This window comes from Podarcis liolepis, assembly GCF_965112155.1.
Source record: "Podarcis liolepis genome assembly, chromosome: 17".
NCBI lineage: Eukaryota > Metazoa > Chordata > Lepidosauria > Squamata > Lacertidae > Podarcis > Podarcis liolepis.
The window spans coordinates 33,367,613-33,382,792 of NC_139571.1; the positions used below are offsets into that span (position 1 = coordinate 33,367,613).

General features: G+C 45.0%; 1 protein-coding gene across 1 annotated transcript in view; it reads left to right on the forward strand.

Moving 5' to 3' along the window:
- The window catches only part of LOC310696222 (neuronal acetylcholine receptor subunit alpha-7-like), a 110,523-nt gene that overhangs the window by 18,472 nt on the left and 76,871 nt on the right, over positions 1-15,180 (forward strand). Inside the window, exon 2 of the mRNA XM_083481508.1 lies at positions 14,786-14,925. Coding sequence (XP_083337634.1) covers positions 14,786-14,925 — 140 coding nt within the window. The remainder of the gene's footprint in view (positions 1-14,785; positions 14,926-15,180) is intronic.

Consider the following 15,180-nt stretch of genomic DNA (forward strand, 5'->3'; position numbering starts at 1 on the left):
GGCAGAGGCCGACGGTCTTCATAGCGGGATGACTGGAAGGGAACGGCTCATCTGGGGCTAGCTAGCTGGCCTCCCGGCCCTCTGTATGTTGACAGTATTAACCCTTCAGTTGGACACAGTAACTCCTTGTCAGCGAGTGGAGTGCTTTCATAGAATCATAGAACTGTAGAGTTGGAAGGGACCACAAGGGTCCTCTAGTTCAACCAATTCAGGAATCTCTTACCCAACGTGGGGCTCCAGCCCCATGATTGAGAGTCTCGTGCTCTACCAATTGAGTTATCCAAGCTCAGGATTAGTGACACATGGTCCCAGTATGCTGCCCCACTCACCAGTCTGGCAGTCATATTTTGCACTAGCTACAGCTTCCTGACTGTCTTGAAGGACAGCCCCATGTGGATCACCACTTCTGAATATTTTAAAGTGTTGGAATGTTTCCTTGCTTTTCTCTGGAACCTAGCCTGCTGTACAAAAGTACAGGAAATATAAACAGTCATGGAATATGGAGCTGAGCTCCAAACACTGGCATGGAATATACAATGCAATTTTCAGGTAGTCATCTGCACAGAAGGAACCCATTTTGACCATGATGCTCATTTTGGCCATGCCACTCACTGAAGTCCAAAATTATCCATCGAGCCTATGAACAGTTAGCACCAGTATATCCACTGTGATTAACAGATGCTCACTTCATGGTGGGAAGCAAGGCTTGTGAATTGGCGCTAGGAGGCCTTTTCTGTTTTCAACAGGTAACACATCTCATGAACACCACGGAAACTACCTCCTCAAAAATTGCCAGTGTCTTTTCAAATGCTTCAAAGCCTGAGCCTGTTGCTTTCTCCATGTAGCCGGAACTTGAGTGATTTTTAATTTATTCTTTGATCAGGAGAACATTCCATTTTGTACGGTCCAAGTGAATTAGGATGGGGAATGATCAGAGTTATGAATATTTAAAAAGAACATTATGTAGATAGGTGGAATCTGACTTTACAAAAAAGAACCATTCTTCTCATGTCAATCTTATTTGAAAGAAGTGCAAGGAAAGGAACGAAGATGACATAGCTCCTGGCAAAGGAGTTCCTTGCGGGTTGGGATAGAGATGTATTTTTAAATGCAAGTTTCAGGCTTACAAGGTAGTTGAGAGATGACAGATGATTTCGCCCTGCACATTTTGAAACCAGGTTAAAAAAAGGTCACCTAAACCACAGTGACATTCACCCTGAAGACAAGTAAATGACAGTATAGAAAGTGGATACAAAAAGGATGAAAGCCCACTAGATGACAGTAAGATATTTTTCTTAAGGGATGATGAAAACAGAACATATCTGTGTTGCAGGTTTCATATTCAGGAATCACAAAGGCTTCACGTGGGTTTTTTTGCCCAGTTGGAATGTGTCTTTGAACTCTGATGACACCTCTTTCTTTTATCTTTTTCTTTCTGTGAGTACAACCTATCCTGCTGTACAAAAGCCAAATTTATATGCGTTGTTCTGTTCACTTCTGGCCTTACTCACAATGGCTCTGTAGCCCTTACAAGGTTGCCCAGAAAGGAATGCACAAAGGTTCCTCACCTCTGGTGTAAACCATCCTTAGATGTTAGGCATGGGTAGGCAAACTAAGACCCAGGGGCCGGATCACCTTCTAAATCCAGCCTGCGGGTGGTCCGGGAATCAGTGTGTTTTTACATGAGTAGAATGTGTCCTTTTATTTAAAATGCTTCTTTGGGGTATTTGTGGGGCCTGCCTGGTGTTTTTACATGAGTAGAATGTGTGCTTTTATTTAAAATGCATCTCTGGGGTATTTGTGGGGCATAGGAATTCATTCATTTCCACCCCCCCCAAAAAATATATAGTCCGGCCCTACACAAGGTCTGAGGGACAGTGGACTGCCCCCCTGCTAAAAAAGTTTGCTGACCCCTGATGTTAGGGGACAATATCCTAGCCCAGCCATGCCCCTCAACATGCTTAATTTCTGTCTGCTTGAATGTTTGTAATGAAGGAACAATATTTATTTATTTATTTATATATATTTATAAGATATTTATTAAGGTTTTCAAGAAATTACAAAATAGAAAAGAAAAAAGAAAAATACAAAAAATAAAAATACAAAATAAAAATAATTAAAAAACAATTCAATCATCACATATTTTTCATTTGCTTATTTCCTGGACCTCCTCACACCTTCCTTCTCTGTATTCCAGTTCAAATTATTATTTCAGCAAATCCCTCCCCTCTTCATTCATCTTAATCTTCAATTTTTAAATATTATAACAATAAATTTTTACCTATTTATAACCATTTTCTCATTTTCCCTTATAGCATTACAGCTAAAGACCACTTAGTTTCAATCCAACATCATTCTAACATTCATTAATTTTACAATATTTCTGTAAATAATCTTTAAACTTTTCCCAATCTTCTTCCACCGACTCATCTCCCTGGTCTCGGATTCTGCCAGTCATTTCTGCCAGTTCCATATAGTCCATCACCCAATATTTATTTATTTATAACATTCATATCCCACTTTTCCTCCAAGGAGCTCAAGCTGGTGTGATTAGGGTCTCTCCCCCCCCCTCCATTATCTCTTCACAACAACCCTGTGAGATTGTGACTGGCCCAAGGCCAAAGCTTCATGGCTGAGTGGCGATTTGAACCCTGGTCTCCCAGGTCCCACTTCAACACTCTAACCACTGCACCACACTGGCTACCTGATCCCACATACATGCATATACAGTGGTACCTCAGGTTACAGACGCATCAGGTTACATACACTTCAGGTTACAGACTCCACTAACCCAGAAATAGTGCTTCAGGTTAAGAACTTCGCTTCAGGATGAGAACAGAAATTGTGCTCCGGCGGCACAGCAGCAGCAGCAGGAGGCCCCATTAGCTAAAGTGGTACCTCAGGTTAAGAACAGTTTCAGGTTAAGTACGGACCTCCGGAACGAATTAAGTACTTAACCTGAGGTACCACTGTATAGAGTTTGATTCCAATGCATACCTGTGCTCTGAAGTGATGCAGTTCAGACACGTAGATTTGCATTGCAATCTATGGAGCTCTACTCATAAACAAATAAGTCCTGTTGAGTTAAATGATAATTCCTCCCAAGATAAGTGTGTGCAGGACTGCAACCTTAACTACTTAAGAATAGCTATGCTTTTGGACGAGTGACAAAGAAATGAATGAAAACCTGCCAGGGAACAATTTGGACAACAGTTACGGGAGGTAATTTAGAATATGACTGAAAAAACTAGCGTGCCAATTTGCTCAACTACTTCTTTTTTCTTGTTAGCAAAACCCCTAAGTACTTTCAAATCTTCTTCCCAGGCTCCAGTCACATCCCTGCTTTGTTCTTCCTCTTCAGGCAGCAGATTTATGGATCAGACAAATGAAGTCATGACTTTTTGTACAGATTTGTTTTTAAAGTAATATATTAAACTTCAGCGGGGGGCTTCTTCACAGATGTCATTCCTCCTGGAAATAACGTGGTCCTCAGAGCCTTATCCTCTTAATGAAGTTCTGATCCCTCATATTTTTATTTCCTTCAAGCACTTCTGCCAGACAGCTCTCATTTCCATAGCTAGGAACTCTGCCTGTAGCCCCAAAGAAAGGAAGAAATTAATTCCAGGGTTAAATGGCCAGCAATGTGAAAGGTAACGGTTAACTAGGAGAGTTGTTGTTTAGTTGTTTAGTCGTGTCCGCCTCTTTGTGATCTCATGGACCAGAGCATGCCAGGCGCTCCTGTATTCCACTGCCTCCCACAGTTTGGTCAAACTCATGCTGGTAGCTTCGAGAACATTGTCCAACCATCTCGTCCTCTGTCGTCCCCTTCTCCTTGTGCCCTCCATCTTTCCCAACATCAGGGTCTTTTCCAGGGAGTCTTCTCTTCTCATGAGGTGGCCAAAATATTGGAGTCTCAGCTTCAGGATCTGTCCTTCCAGTGAGCACTCTGGGCTGATTTCCTTAAGAATGGATAGGTTTGATCTTCTTGCAGTCCATGGGACTCTCAAGAGTCTCCTCCAGCACCATAATTCAAAAGCATCAATTCTTCAGCGATCAGCCTTCTTTATGGTCCAGTTCTCACTTCCATACATCACTACTGGATGAGAGGAGAGAGAATGAGCAAAAAGGAGATGTACCCCAAGCCCGGCAACTGTAGGGGTGTCGAGGGATGGAAAAGGAATCTGTCATACTTGGAGTCTAAAGTGGTCTGATCTGCTACTCTGTTATGGATGGATGATGAACTGGATTGAATGGTTCACTTCACAACCCACAGTCAAGTGGATTTGATATGAGCTGGTCTGGGGGTTGCAGTCTGTCTCTGCTCCCCCTTAAAAAAAGTTTTTCTTTAAAAATTCAGAAAGTGTTGTCCTGCTGCCCACAGCCTGAGTGAATGGAGAGGAGAAACTGTGGGTAGGAATAATTCTTCCCCTTGCTCTACTTTCCTAAGGATAGCTTCTCTAATACGAGAAACTGCTATCTGTCCCAATAAAAGAAACGTGTGTAGCTGGATCTGGGTATGTTGATATCTCTTGCGCAGAAAAGAAACATCATGGAATATATTATTCCATCATTCCAGATGCAATGATAACTATACTGGAAGAGGGACATAAAGTATGTTTGCAGCCTGATGTTTCATTCCTAAGTGCCTGTCAACAGAACAGTGGGAGCATTATTGCCAGATCTGGATCAAAACTCTTTAATCCAGGCCAGTCCCAGCATTATCCTCATTAGTGGAACATTCAGAATAGCAACAGAAATCAGTGGTGCTTTCTGCAGCTTCCTGGATACAAACCGTGCTGCTACATCCGGTTCCTATTTTACCCTCTGTATATTCATTTTAACATCAGTCTCTTCATCAGTCAGTCTCCCATTAGCTCAGGTTTGATCTTTACCCTATTATCGTCTTCAGTCACTCAAAGCACTTTGTAATTATTCGTTTTCTATATGCTGTATACGCCCCAGTTTTCAGTGAGTTAAAACCAAAATGGGTTACAAAAACAATAGAACAAATGGCAGCTTTTTAAAAATCCTAAGTATATATGGTAGGACAATTTTCCATGTATGAATCTCTCTCTCTCTCTCTCTCTCTCTCTCTCTCACACACACACACACACACACACACACACACTGATCACTGGCCTCCTTTTTTCTTCTCCCTTCTTATATTAGTTTCACAGCCAGAACAAATGTATCTTGGGACAATATATTACACTTGTCACATTCACAAGTCATACTAAACTGTGTCATCTCTTCTCTTGTGCACTTTTGTGAGGCAGCGTTCAGAAGCTTTTTCTTTTTCCTCAACTGTGGTCTGACATGCAATCTGGTACGACAAACTATGGATCATTTCAAACATACCAACTTCAAACCATGGTTTCAAAAGTGGAAACTAACCCTCAATAGTGTTGACCATAGTCCAGGCTCAAATGACATTGCACATGGCGGCTAATGGAAAGCTAAGCTTTCCCTTTTTGTTGTGTGGGAAGAGAAAGGGGAAACTTGAAAGCCGAGGGCATGTTGCAGCTCACGTATGTCCCAATAAACTGTAGTTTAACGGGACTTGTGAAAGTGGCCAATAATACCTTAAGGCCAATTTTTTCGCAAGTGTGACCCAAGTTTTTGAGAGCACCGCTCTAATCTGTGCTACATTACATAGGCAGTGTACTATGGGTATGGATATACCATACAGTACACAAACTGCCATTTCATTAACTGTGGTTGGCAAGCTGAATTATGGATCGCAGAGAATCATAGATTCCTGGGAGTTGGAAGGGATGATGAAGATCATCAAGGCCAATCTTGATGTTTAATAGGTTATTGTATTTTAGTGTTTTGTTGGAAGCCGCCCAGAGTGGCTGGGGAAACCCAGCCACATGGGCAGGGTATAAATAATAAATTATTATTATTATTACAACCCCCTGCCCAATCTTTTGCCCAATGTAGAGCTTGAACCCACAACCCTAGGGTTAAGAGTCTCGTGCTCTACCAACAGAGCTATTCCTGTGGGCCTTTTTATGCTTTTCCAGTGCATATTGACAATCCAGCTGAGTATGTGTGTGCATAGATATAAATACAGATGTAGATAAATAAGTGTTTCAAAGGCATTGGCTATGGTTACCGTTATTACTTCACAGTAAACAGAGCTATGGGTCTTCCCAATGATGGAGTGAGACAGGAGTGGGGGAACAAACAGAAGAGGGGAGACTGCCACCCTCCAAATTGTACACTTGCGCATAACACCAAATCACTCCATCCTAGCTGGTGCCAAAGCGGTGCTCCATTTTCTAATGAGGGCAAGCCATTCATTTTGGCCACCTTTCCCCTTCAGAGTGGGAGGTCCCCTTTAAATGTCATGTTTTCTCCTGGGAGGAGGAAAAGAGGACTAGCATGCAAAGCATCGTATCCTGTTATGTCTTGAAGCCAACTCAACTATTTAGAAAGGGCACCGTCCTCAAGGCTGGGACTGAGCCAACTCTGAATGCATGCAAGGAGCTTTGAAAGAAAGAAAAAAGAGCTTTATATTTGCATAGTAGCTTGCAAGTAACAACTTTCGGCTATGTTCCTTATACACACCGACAGTCCTTCACATCATCATACAGTATTTTGCTTTTCTGTTAAGTACAATGGTTAACCTTGACTATTTCTGGATAAGCTTGATGCCAGAAAACTGGGCCAGTCAACAATACAAAACTACTGTAATTAAGGCTGCAGTCCTAACCTGACTTACTTAGGTTGGCAGGGTGGTTTTCTAAGCTTTGTCTCGCTGATTTCACAAAGTTAATAAGCGCACATGATATAGTCTGTTTACAAGAAACCTGGTCGTCACGTCACATCGAATTTGCAGGTTTTAATGCCTTTTCTGTTCCGGCAACCAAAAGCCACAAGAAAGGTAGGCCTTCAGGTGGATTGTTAACCCTAGTGGCTCCCCATATAAAAAGTGAACATATCCTGTCGACAAATGCTAGCTGTAAATCACTAGTAACGAAGATAGTGCTAGAGAGCCAGGAAATGTTCTTGTTCAATGTGTATATCCCTCCCACTCCCACTGTCATAGCCAAGAACCTACAATGGGATCTTATTACACATGTGCTTGAGAATCTGGACTCCATCTACCCTGACTTACCTATCATCTTGACTGGAGACTTACTTAGGTAGAGGCAGATTTTGGGGAGCATGACCAGTTTGGTCACAGTGGGTGCAGAGCCAGTGTGGTGTAGAGGTTAAGAGCAGTGGACTCGTAATCTGGTGAACCGGGTTCACGTCTCCGCTCCTCCACATGCAGCTGCTGGGTGACCTTGGGCTAGTCACACTTCTTTGAAGTCTCTCAGCCCCACTCACCTCACAGAGTGTTTGTTGTGGGGGAGGAAGGGAAAGGAGATTGTTAGCCACTTTGAGACTCTTTAGGGTAGTGATAAAGCGGGATATCAAATCCGAACTCTTTTTAGGATTGCACTGTTAATCATCGTTTCCTGTCCCTTAGGAGAGAATTCCCAGCACTCGGCCCCACCTACAATTCTCCGAATCTTTAAGGCGACACTGAATGCTAGTTGAGCTGTGATAGAACTGAAACAGATGAACAAGGTGGATTTGCCCTTGTGCTAAAGACCCGACTTCTAATCTAAAGGAATTGCTAATATATTTTAGCTTTTATCTGAGGGAAGTTGCTGTCTTCCATATTGTTAATCAGCTTGGAAGTCTTCATGGAAGGTAATCATTCACCTGGGAGAAAGAAAACGGGCACATTCTGTATTGCAGCCTATTCTGCAGGTAATTCAGGTACCAGGGATTGTAATACTGGTGTGCATTTTGATTTCCATCACAAGTTTTTTTTCCTGGCAGTTAACAACACTCTGCACTAGAGTAGCTAAAGCATATTCCCATCACATTTTCCCACTCTTCTTCTTTCTATATAACATCCTGTGTTATCCCCCCGCCTTTTTTGCAGGGGGTGGGGGTTGTGCTATTGTCCATGCCATCTGCATTGGACCTGTGCCTTTAGTAGTAGCCTCAGGTGACCTGAGAATCAGTTCTCAGTCAGGCCAGCTTTTGCTTTGCCAAATATTGAGGCTTTAATATCCAGAAATAAATTAGGTTGGTTGTTGCTCCATAAACACCCAGTGGAACCTGAATGTTAGATTTAACAAATAACTAAGTATGAAGGTTGTATCAAAACAGATTGCTTCCATAAGTAAACAGGATGCCCAAAGATGAGGAATACTGAAATACAGAGCAAGACACTTTGGAGAGATCTGATGAAACTGGTATCAGAGCTGTATCATTTCGGAAAGCATATATATTGCCGCTTTTTGTGTTCTAAACTCGGTGTTAAGTATATTTTATACAAGTGCTTGCTGTTGTTGGCAAATGCCATAATGCTGACTGCACTAAGGAACGAAAGCAGACGGGACACATTTATATCTGCGGGGATTAAATGGCATATGGCGGTAGCACGCTTTATGTTCTCGGAAATCTGCAAAATATACCAAGCAAGCCGTCTGCCTTGCAAATCTCTGCCAAAGGAATTGACGCGTCCTGCAATGTTGGGAAGGCCATTTAGGCTATAAGCTTGCTATCCTCATATTCCAGTGGTTTCAGTGGGTGTGAATGAGACTCCAAAAAAAGAGAGAATAGATGGGTTGCTACTTTATTGCTCCAGTACTGGAACTTCAATCCTCTGCACACTTACTTGGAAGTAAAGCTAACTGAGCAAATTGGGACTTAACTTCTGTTACATCTGTGTAACAGCCTCATATAACCAACATGCATAAAGGAGTTAAAGCCATAGAGTAAGGCTGTCCTGCCAGGCTTAGCTAGGTTACTCCCCCCTACCTTGGGAGGAAAGTACCGGTAATCAAGCCTAATGTACCTCAGTCTACCTGAGAAGCTCAGTGTGTAAAGAAGTCTGAGCTGGTTGTTCCAGACTCAGACCTCATGGCTCTAACAAGCTTCTTTTGAGTTCCTATACCAATAATTTCAGAACTTTATCCACTGTAACTAAGCCATGTTCTACTGTCTGAGTTTTCTGATTGTTGCATGGAAAAGCACATGAAGCTGACCTTTTGGAGAGTTTGCAAGTAAACCAATTTTTGTTACTTCCCAAATGTGTGGTCTTTTTCTATGTTATAGGAAGAGGAGAACTTTGGAAAGATCTTAGAAAGGCATATTTTAAAGGTCTAACAGCCTCTATTTCCATGCTTTACTTTGCTGCATATATTGTGATTTTAAATCTCTGCTGGGGTTCTCTGACCAAAGAGTAAAGGTAAAGGTCCAGTCATGACCGACTCTGGGGTTGCAGCGCTCATCTCGCTTTATTGGCCAAGGGAGCCGGTGTATAGTAAAATTGTTATTATGGAATAAAAAGGTAAAGGGACCCCTGACTGTTAGGTCCAGTCACGGACAACTCTGGGGTTGCGGTGCTCATCTCGCTTTATTGGCCAAGGGAGCCGGCGTACAGCTTCCGGGTCATGTGGCCAGCATGACTAAGCCGCTTCTGGCGAACCAGAGCAGCGCACAGAAACCCTGTTTACCTTCCTGCCGGAGCGGTACATATTTATCTACTTGCACTTTGATGTGCTTTCAAGCTGCTAGGTTGGCAGGAACAGGGACCGAGCAACGGGAGCTCACCCTGTCACGGGGATTCGAACCACCAACCTTCTGATCGGCAAGTCCTAGGCTCTGTGGTTTAACCCACAGCGCCACCCGCGTCCCTTGTACACCAAATACACCAAGTACACCAAAGAATATTTGCCCCAAACTCTTAGCATCCTTTCATACCTATGGTACCGTATTTTTCGCCCCATAAGACGCACCGGCCCATAAGACGCACCTAGATTTTTGGGGGGGAAATAAAGGAAAAAATTTTTATTTCCCCCCCAGGTGCGCTGCGCTACACCAGGAGCTTGGGGCATGCGGAGCTCAGCGCGTCCCAAGCTTCTGCGTGCCGGCAAGGTCTCCGCTAGCGTGGGAGAGCCGGGCGCCTCTCCCAGGGCTAGCGGACCCCTGCGCTAATCCAGAAGCTTGGGGCAAGCTGAGGTCAGCGCGCCCCAAGCTTCTGCGTGCCGGCAAGCAGTCCGCTAGCCCTGGGAGAGCCGTGGGGCTCTCCCAGGGCTAGCGGATCGCTGCGCTATACCAGGAGCTTGGGGCGTGCTGAGCTCAGCGCGCCCCAAGCTTCTAGGTGCGCGCAAGCAGTCCGCTGCCGCCCCAAGCCTCGCGCACTCGGCAGGAGGTCCCACCGGGTGCGCGAGGCTTGGGGCGGCAGCGGACTGCTTGCGCGCACCTAGAAGCTAGCAGTCCGCTGCCGCCCCAAGCCTCGCGCACCCGGCAGGAGGTCCCACCGGGTGCGCGAGGCTTGGGGCGGCAGTGGACTGCTTGCGCGCACCTAGAAGCTAGCAGTCCGCTGCCGCCCCAAGCCTCGCGCACCCGGCAGGAGGTCCCACCGGGTGCGCGAGGCTTGGGGCGGCAGCGGACTGCTTGCGTGCACCTAGAAGCTTGGGGCGTGCTGAGCTCAGCGCGCCCCAAGCTTCTAGGTGCGCGCAAGCAGTCCGCTGCCGCCCCAAGCCTCGTGCACCCGGCAGGAGGTCCCACCGGGTGCGCGAGGCTTGGGGCGGCAGCGGACTGCTTGCGCGCACCTAGAAGCTAGCAGTCCGCAGCCGCCCCAAGCCTCGCGCACCCGGCAGGAGGTCCCACCGGGTGCGCGAGGCTTGGGGCGGCAGCGGACTGCTTGCGTGCACCTAGAAGCTTGGGGCGTGCTGAGCTCACGTGGGTGTGCACCTAGAAGCTTGGGGCGTGCTAGCTTCTAGGTGCGCGCAAGCAGTCCGCTGCCGCCCCAAGCCTCGCGCACCCGGTGGGACCTCCTGCCGGGTGCGCGAGGCTTGCAGACACTCGCCCGAAGCAGGGGGAGCCCTCCCGAGGGCTCCCCGTGCTTCGGGCGACAGGCTGCCGCCCCAAGCCTCGCGCACCCTGTGGGACCTCCTGCCGGGTGCGCGAGGCTTGCAGACACTCGCCCGAAGCAGGGGGAGCCCTCCCGAGGGCTCCCCGTGCTTCGGGCAACAGGCTGCCGCCCCAAGCCTCGCACACCCGGTGGGACCTCCTGCCGGGCGCGCGAGGCTTGCAGGCATTCGCCCCATAAGACGCACCCCGATTTTCTCTTCATTTTTGGAGAGGAAAAAGTGCGTCTTATGGGGCGAAAAATACGGTATTTTATTTTTCCTTGCCACCAACAACATCAGCACAGTGTCTTCCAAAATTTAGCATTGCACAGGACTTCCAACAGTGGTGGCTAGTCCATTAGGACAAATGGGGTGCTGCCCCACCAATGTCAGTTTCTGTTCCTTCCATATTCCCCCCCCCCATTCATTTTATAGCACCATTTTGCTATAAAAGTGAACGAAAAATAGTAATGAGAGGCAAACAGTAATTAAAGCCTCTCCTTCCAGGGAAAACAGAAACTGACACTGAGGTGATCAAGAGAGATTATTCAAGGGGCAATTGACACAACATTCACTAGCAATCTCACTGCCACACTCAACAGGAACCAATAAAGCAAGCAGGGTTTTAATTAACATCAGAAAGAATATTTGCTGAATGGGCCTTCCATTCTAGAGAGATCTTGCCCATGGAGAAAAGGCACTGCTCGGTAATATAACATTGTATTAAGTGCTGTGTGGAATCTCTATTTTAATTCCACTCTAGGCTAATTGTGGAAAAGTAATGTTTCAGTTTAAGAGCACTAAAGAGTTCCGGCCTGAAAGCTATCTCTGTTAGGGAAGAGATCATAGTCAGAATATGGTGTGACAGAAGAGGACAATATTACCACTAATAAAAAGGTCAGTTACTGGAGGCAGTAAAGAGTTGGAGGAAGCTGAATCCTGAAGAGAAGGAGGTGCTCTGAACTGGTGGTTTCCCAATCCAGGAAATAGGAAGGCAGCCTTTTCTAGATGGGGTTCCAGTCCACCTGAATGATCGGGTAAGTTGTCTGGGGGTACTCCTTGATTTGACCCCGTCACTGAGGCCCAGGTTGCCTCAGTAGTGTAGAGATTCTTTTTCAGATCCAGCTGGCTTACCAGCACTGACTGTTCCCCCTCAATATCATTTGGCAGGGGTTCGGCCCCCCTCAATGTTGAGAGGCTGGAGGAGGCAGAGTGTGGCGTGGGCTTCTTTTGAGCTCAAGAAAGGAGGAGCCGCTGACCATTGCAGCTGTGCCATGCTGGGCTTGATCTCCTGACTTTACAATGTCACATGTGTGTTATGTGCAAGATGGTGCCTCTGGCCACAAAGGTCCATTCTCTAGTGTGTGTCTACCTTGTATATTTTTCTAGGGAACATTCCCTTTTGTTATTGGATAGCCACAGCATCATTGGGTATGTGAGAGAAATCAATATTGTGGAATCTCCACAATCAGCACATGGAAAGTCTGAGATTGTCTGGAGCAGGGTGGGTGGAAAAGCAGGAATGACAGCTCTCTCTGTCTGATTTTGTATTATGTCATACCCACATAGTAGCCATGTTGTGTTATGCTATGCCCCCATGGTAGCTATTTTGTGACTTGTGCCCATATCACTTTCTCAAAATTCAAAGTGTGTGCAGTAGTAAAAAAGGGTTGGTAACTTAAAATATTTCTATATTGCCATGCTCAGACTTTGAGGTTAGCTGGCTCTCCTGGCAATGTCAATGCTAACTGAGGTCAGGTGATAAATGACTTGCTGGGGGACCTTCACCAATGGCACCCTGGCTGTTGTGCCACTCTCACCCTTGAAGTTTGGCTGGTGCCTATTTTGTAACACTTATTATTTACACCTTAGGTGGATTATAATAACATCTCATCATTGCTTCACTTGCCAATCATTATTTACCATCCTTGACAATAGGAACCAACTCCTAGGAGCCAAGGCCCCTTCACCCTGCCCGATAAAATATTTGAAGGGGCTGGGTTCCCCCAAAGTTGATGGGCATTGCCATTTAAATGGTGTGCATCTGCTTACTTGCTCCACCAATATTTTATTCAAGTTGGCACCCCTGTCTGTGACACAACCATCCCTGCTTACTTCCAGGTGCCTCAAGCAGAAAAGCTGCCCACAAAGTGAGATAGAGCCGCTCCACTAGCTTCCCAGAAATGGATCTCTGTTGCTTACCAAAAGTGAGGGTTGAGGTGGCAGGGAGGTTGTCGTAGCGCAAGCACAACAGCAGAAGTGTCAGATTGGCTCCACCAATGCGTTTACACTTCGACAACCTCCCTGAATACCTCTTGTGGACCTTGACATCCCTTTCTCATGTCTGGCCCAGATTACAGGCTGTTAAAATTATCCCATAATAGCTAGTGGGAGCCGCTGAAAATACAATCTGCACCTATCTGTGTAGCTCTACCCTGAGTTGTGTTAATTGGATGGTACACAGATTGCACCGCATGGAATCTGCATCTGCGTGGTGCATTATTGGAGAACTTGAGAGCTTGTGTGCACATTTCTGTTTGTATAACTTTTCAGTTGTTACTCTGTAATTGTCCTTTTGTCCTTTTTTTACTTTGGGTTTCTTTCTTGTCCCCGCAGCACATTTTCCTGGTTCCACATCTACTTTTGCTCAGGGGCTATATCTCAAGAAGAAGAACAGATAGCTTGATTAGATAGGCTAACCATGTACGACACCAACAGCTGCCTTGGTGACTTGCCAGGAACCCAACCGCTCTGCTTGCATAGGAATCTGCATAATATTATATTAAGAAAAATTAAATCTGGATGCAAACAGACAGATACAAAACACCCTTTGTTATGCTAAAAACCATAGGTGGCGTAAACAAGCTTTTCTCTTTACTGTGAGAACAAGTGACAGCTCCTTCAGTTCATAAAGCAGGTGACACGAAATCTACGCAAACTGCAGCAATAGCGAAGAACATTCTCATGTTTCCCCATTCCCTGGAGAAAGTTTGCAATAACGTACAGCTTGATAAGACATGCCTCGCTAAACATTTGGAATTGTTAAGCGGCGTTGAAGTCTAATAAAATGTAATGCTCACTTTACTTGTTCTCAAGTACAGAAAGGATGATGCGTGCGTTATTTCCTCAAATGAGTGCACAGTGTAGTTTCGTTTAATGAACTTTGCGCAAAACAGACAGAGCTGAGCACACAAATAAAGGGATTTTCAAAGAGTCGCATGGAGTCTTTTTCTGCTAAGCTGAAGTCATCTATGCTTTAAGAATTAAAATTACATCTCTATTTCACTCTCACTCCAACATGGTGACCTCGTAAGAATCACCAGAAAAAGAGGACTCTGACCTGCGTGGAAATTATGCTGGCAATGCCAGCTGATGTTAACAAGAAAAATATTCTGTGAATCCTGTTTTAAACATATAAATTAATATAGGCAGTCCAAAAACTAATCTAAATGAAATCTAAATGTAAGGCACACATTCAGATGTAGAAAGAGCAGTGAGATCTTCAAACAACTGGGTGATAGATGTTTGTCCTTGCAGTATCTTAGCTACCTTAAGGGCTTGCAGAACCCACATTTGTTGTCCACAAAACAGAGTTACAATGTGTGTGTGTGTGTGTGTGTGTGTGTGTGTGTGTGTGTGTGTGAGAACATCTGGAAATATCAAGGATTTCTCTAAGACAAAGTTGGTGTGAGCAGTGATTTCTGATTACTGGGTCCACTCCTGACACCAGTCATTCCCAAGTATCAGAACTGACCAGTGATTTGAACCTAGTTCTGTTGATATACACACAGAAGACTGAAAAACACTGTGTCATAATTAAGATGCTCTCTTACCGTGCTTTTTTCTTCTTCCCATAGTCTCCCAGCAAGGTGAAAACCAAAGACGGCTCTACAGAGAGTTACTGAAGAACTATAACAGCTTGGAAAGGCCGGTAGTGAATGACTCACAGCCCCTCGTTGTGGAGCTGCAACTGTCATTGCTGCAGATAATTGACGTGGTAAGTTGGCTTCCTCTTCCTTAGCAGCTCTTAAGTAAAACAAATTAAAAACCAGTCGTGTGTAGAGCATTGTTGGTCCAGGTGAACAAGGATCTCTCTGCAGACCTGTTAAAATATATAAGTTATCCCAGACAACATTTCAACCACCTTATTCTAAAACAAGATAGTTAAATAAAGGCAAATATATAACTTTATTGCAGTATGTCCAATTTTGTTAACATTTGGAGTGGGATTTTAATCATGTTTTTTAAAAAA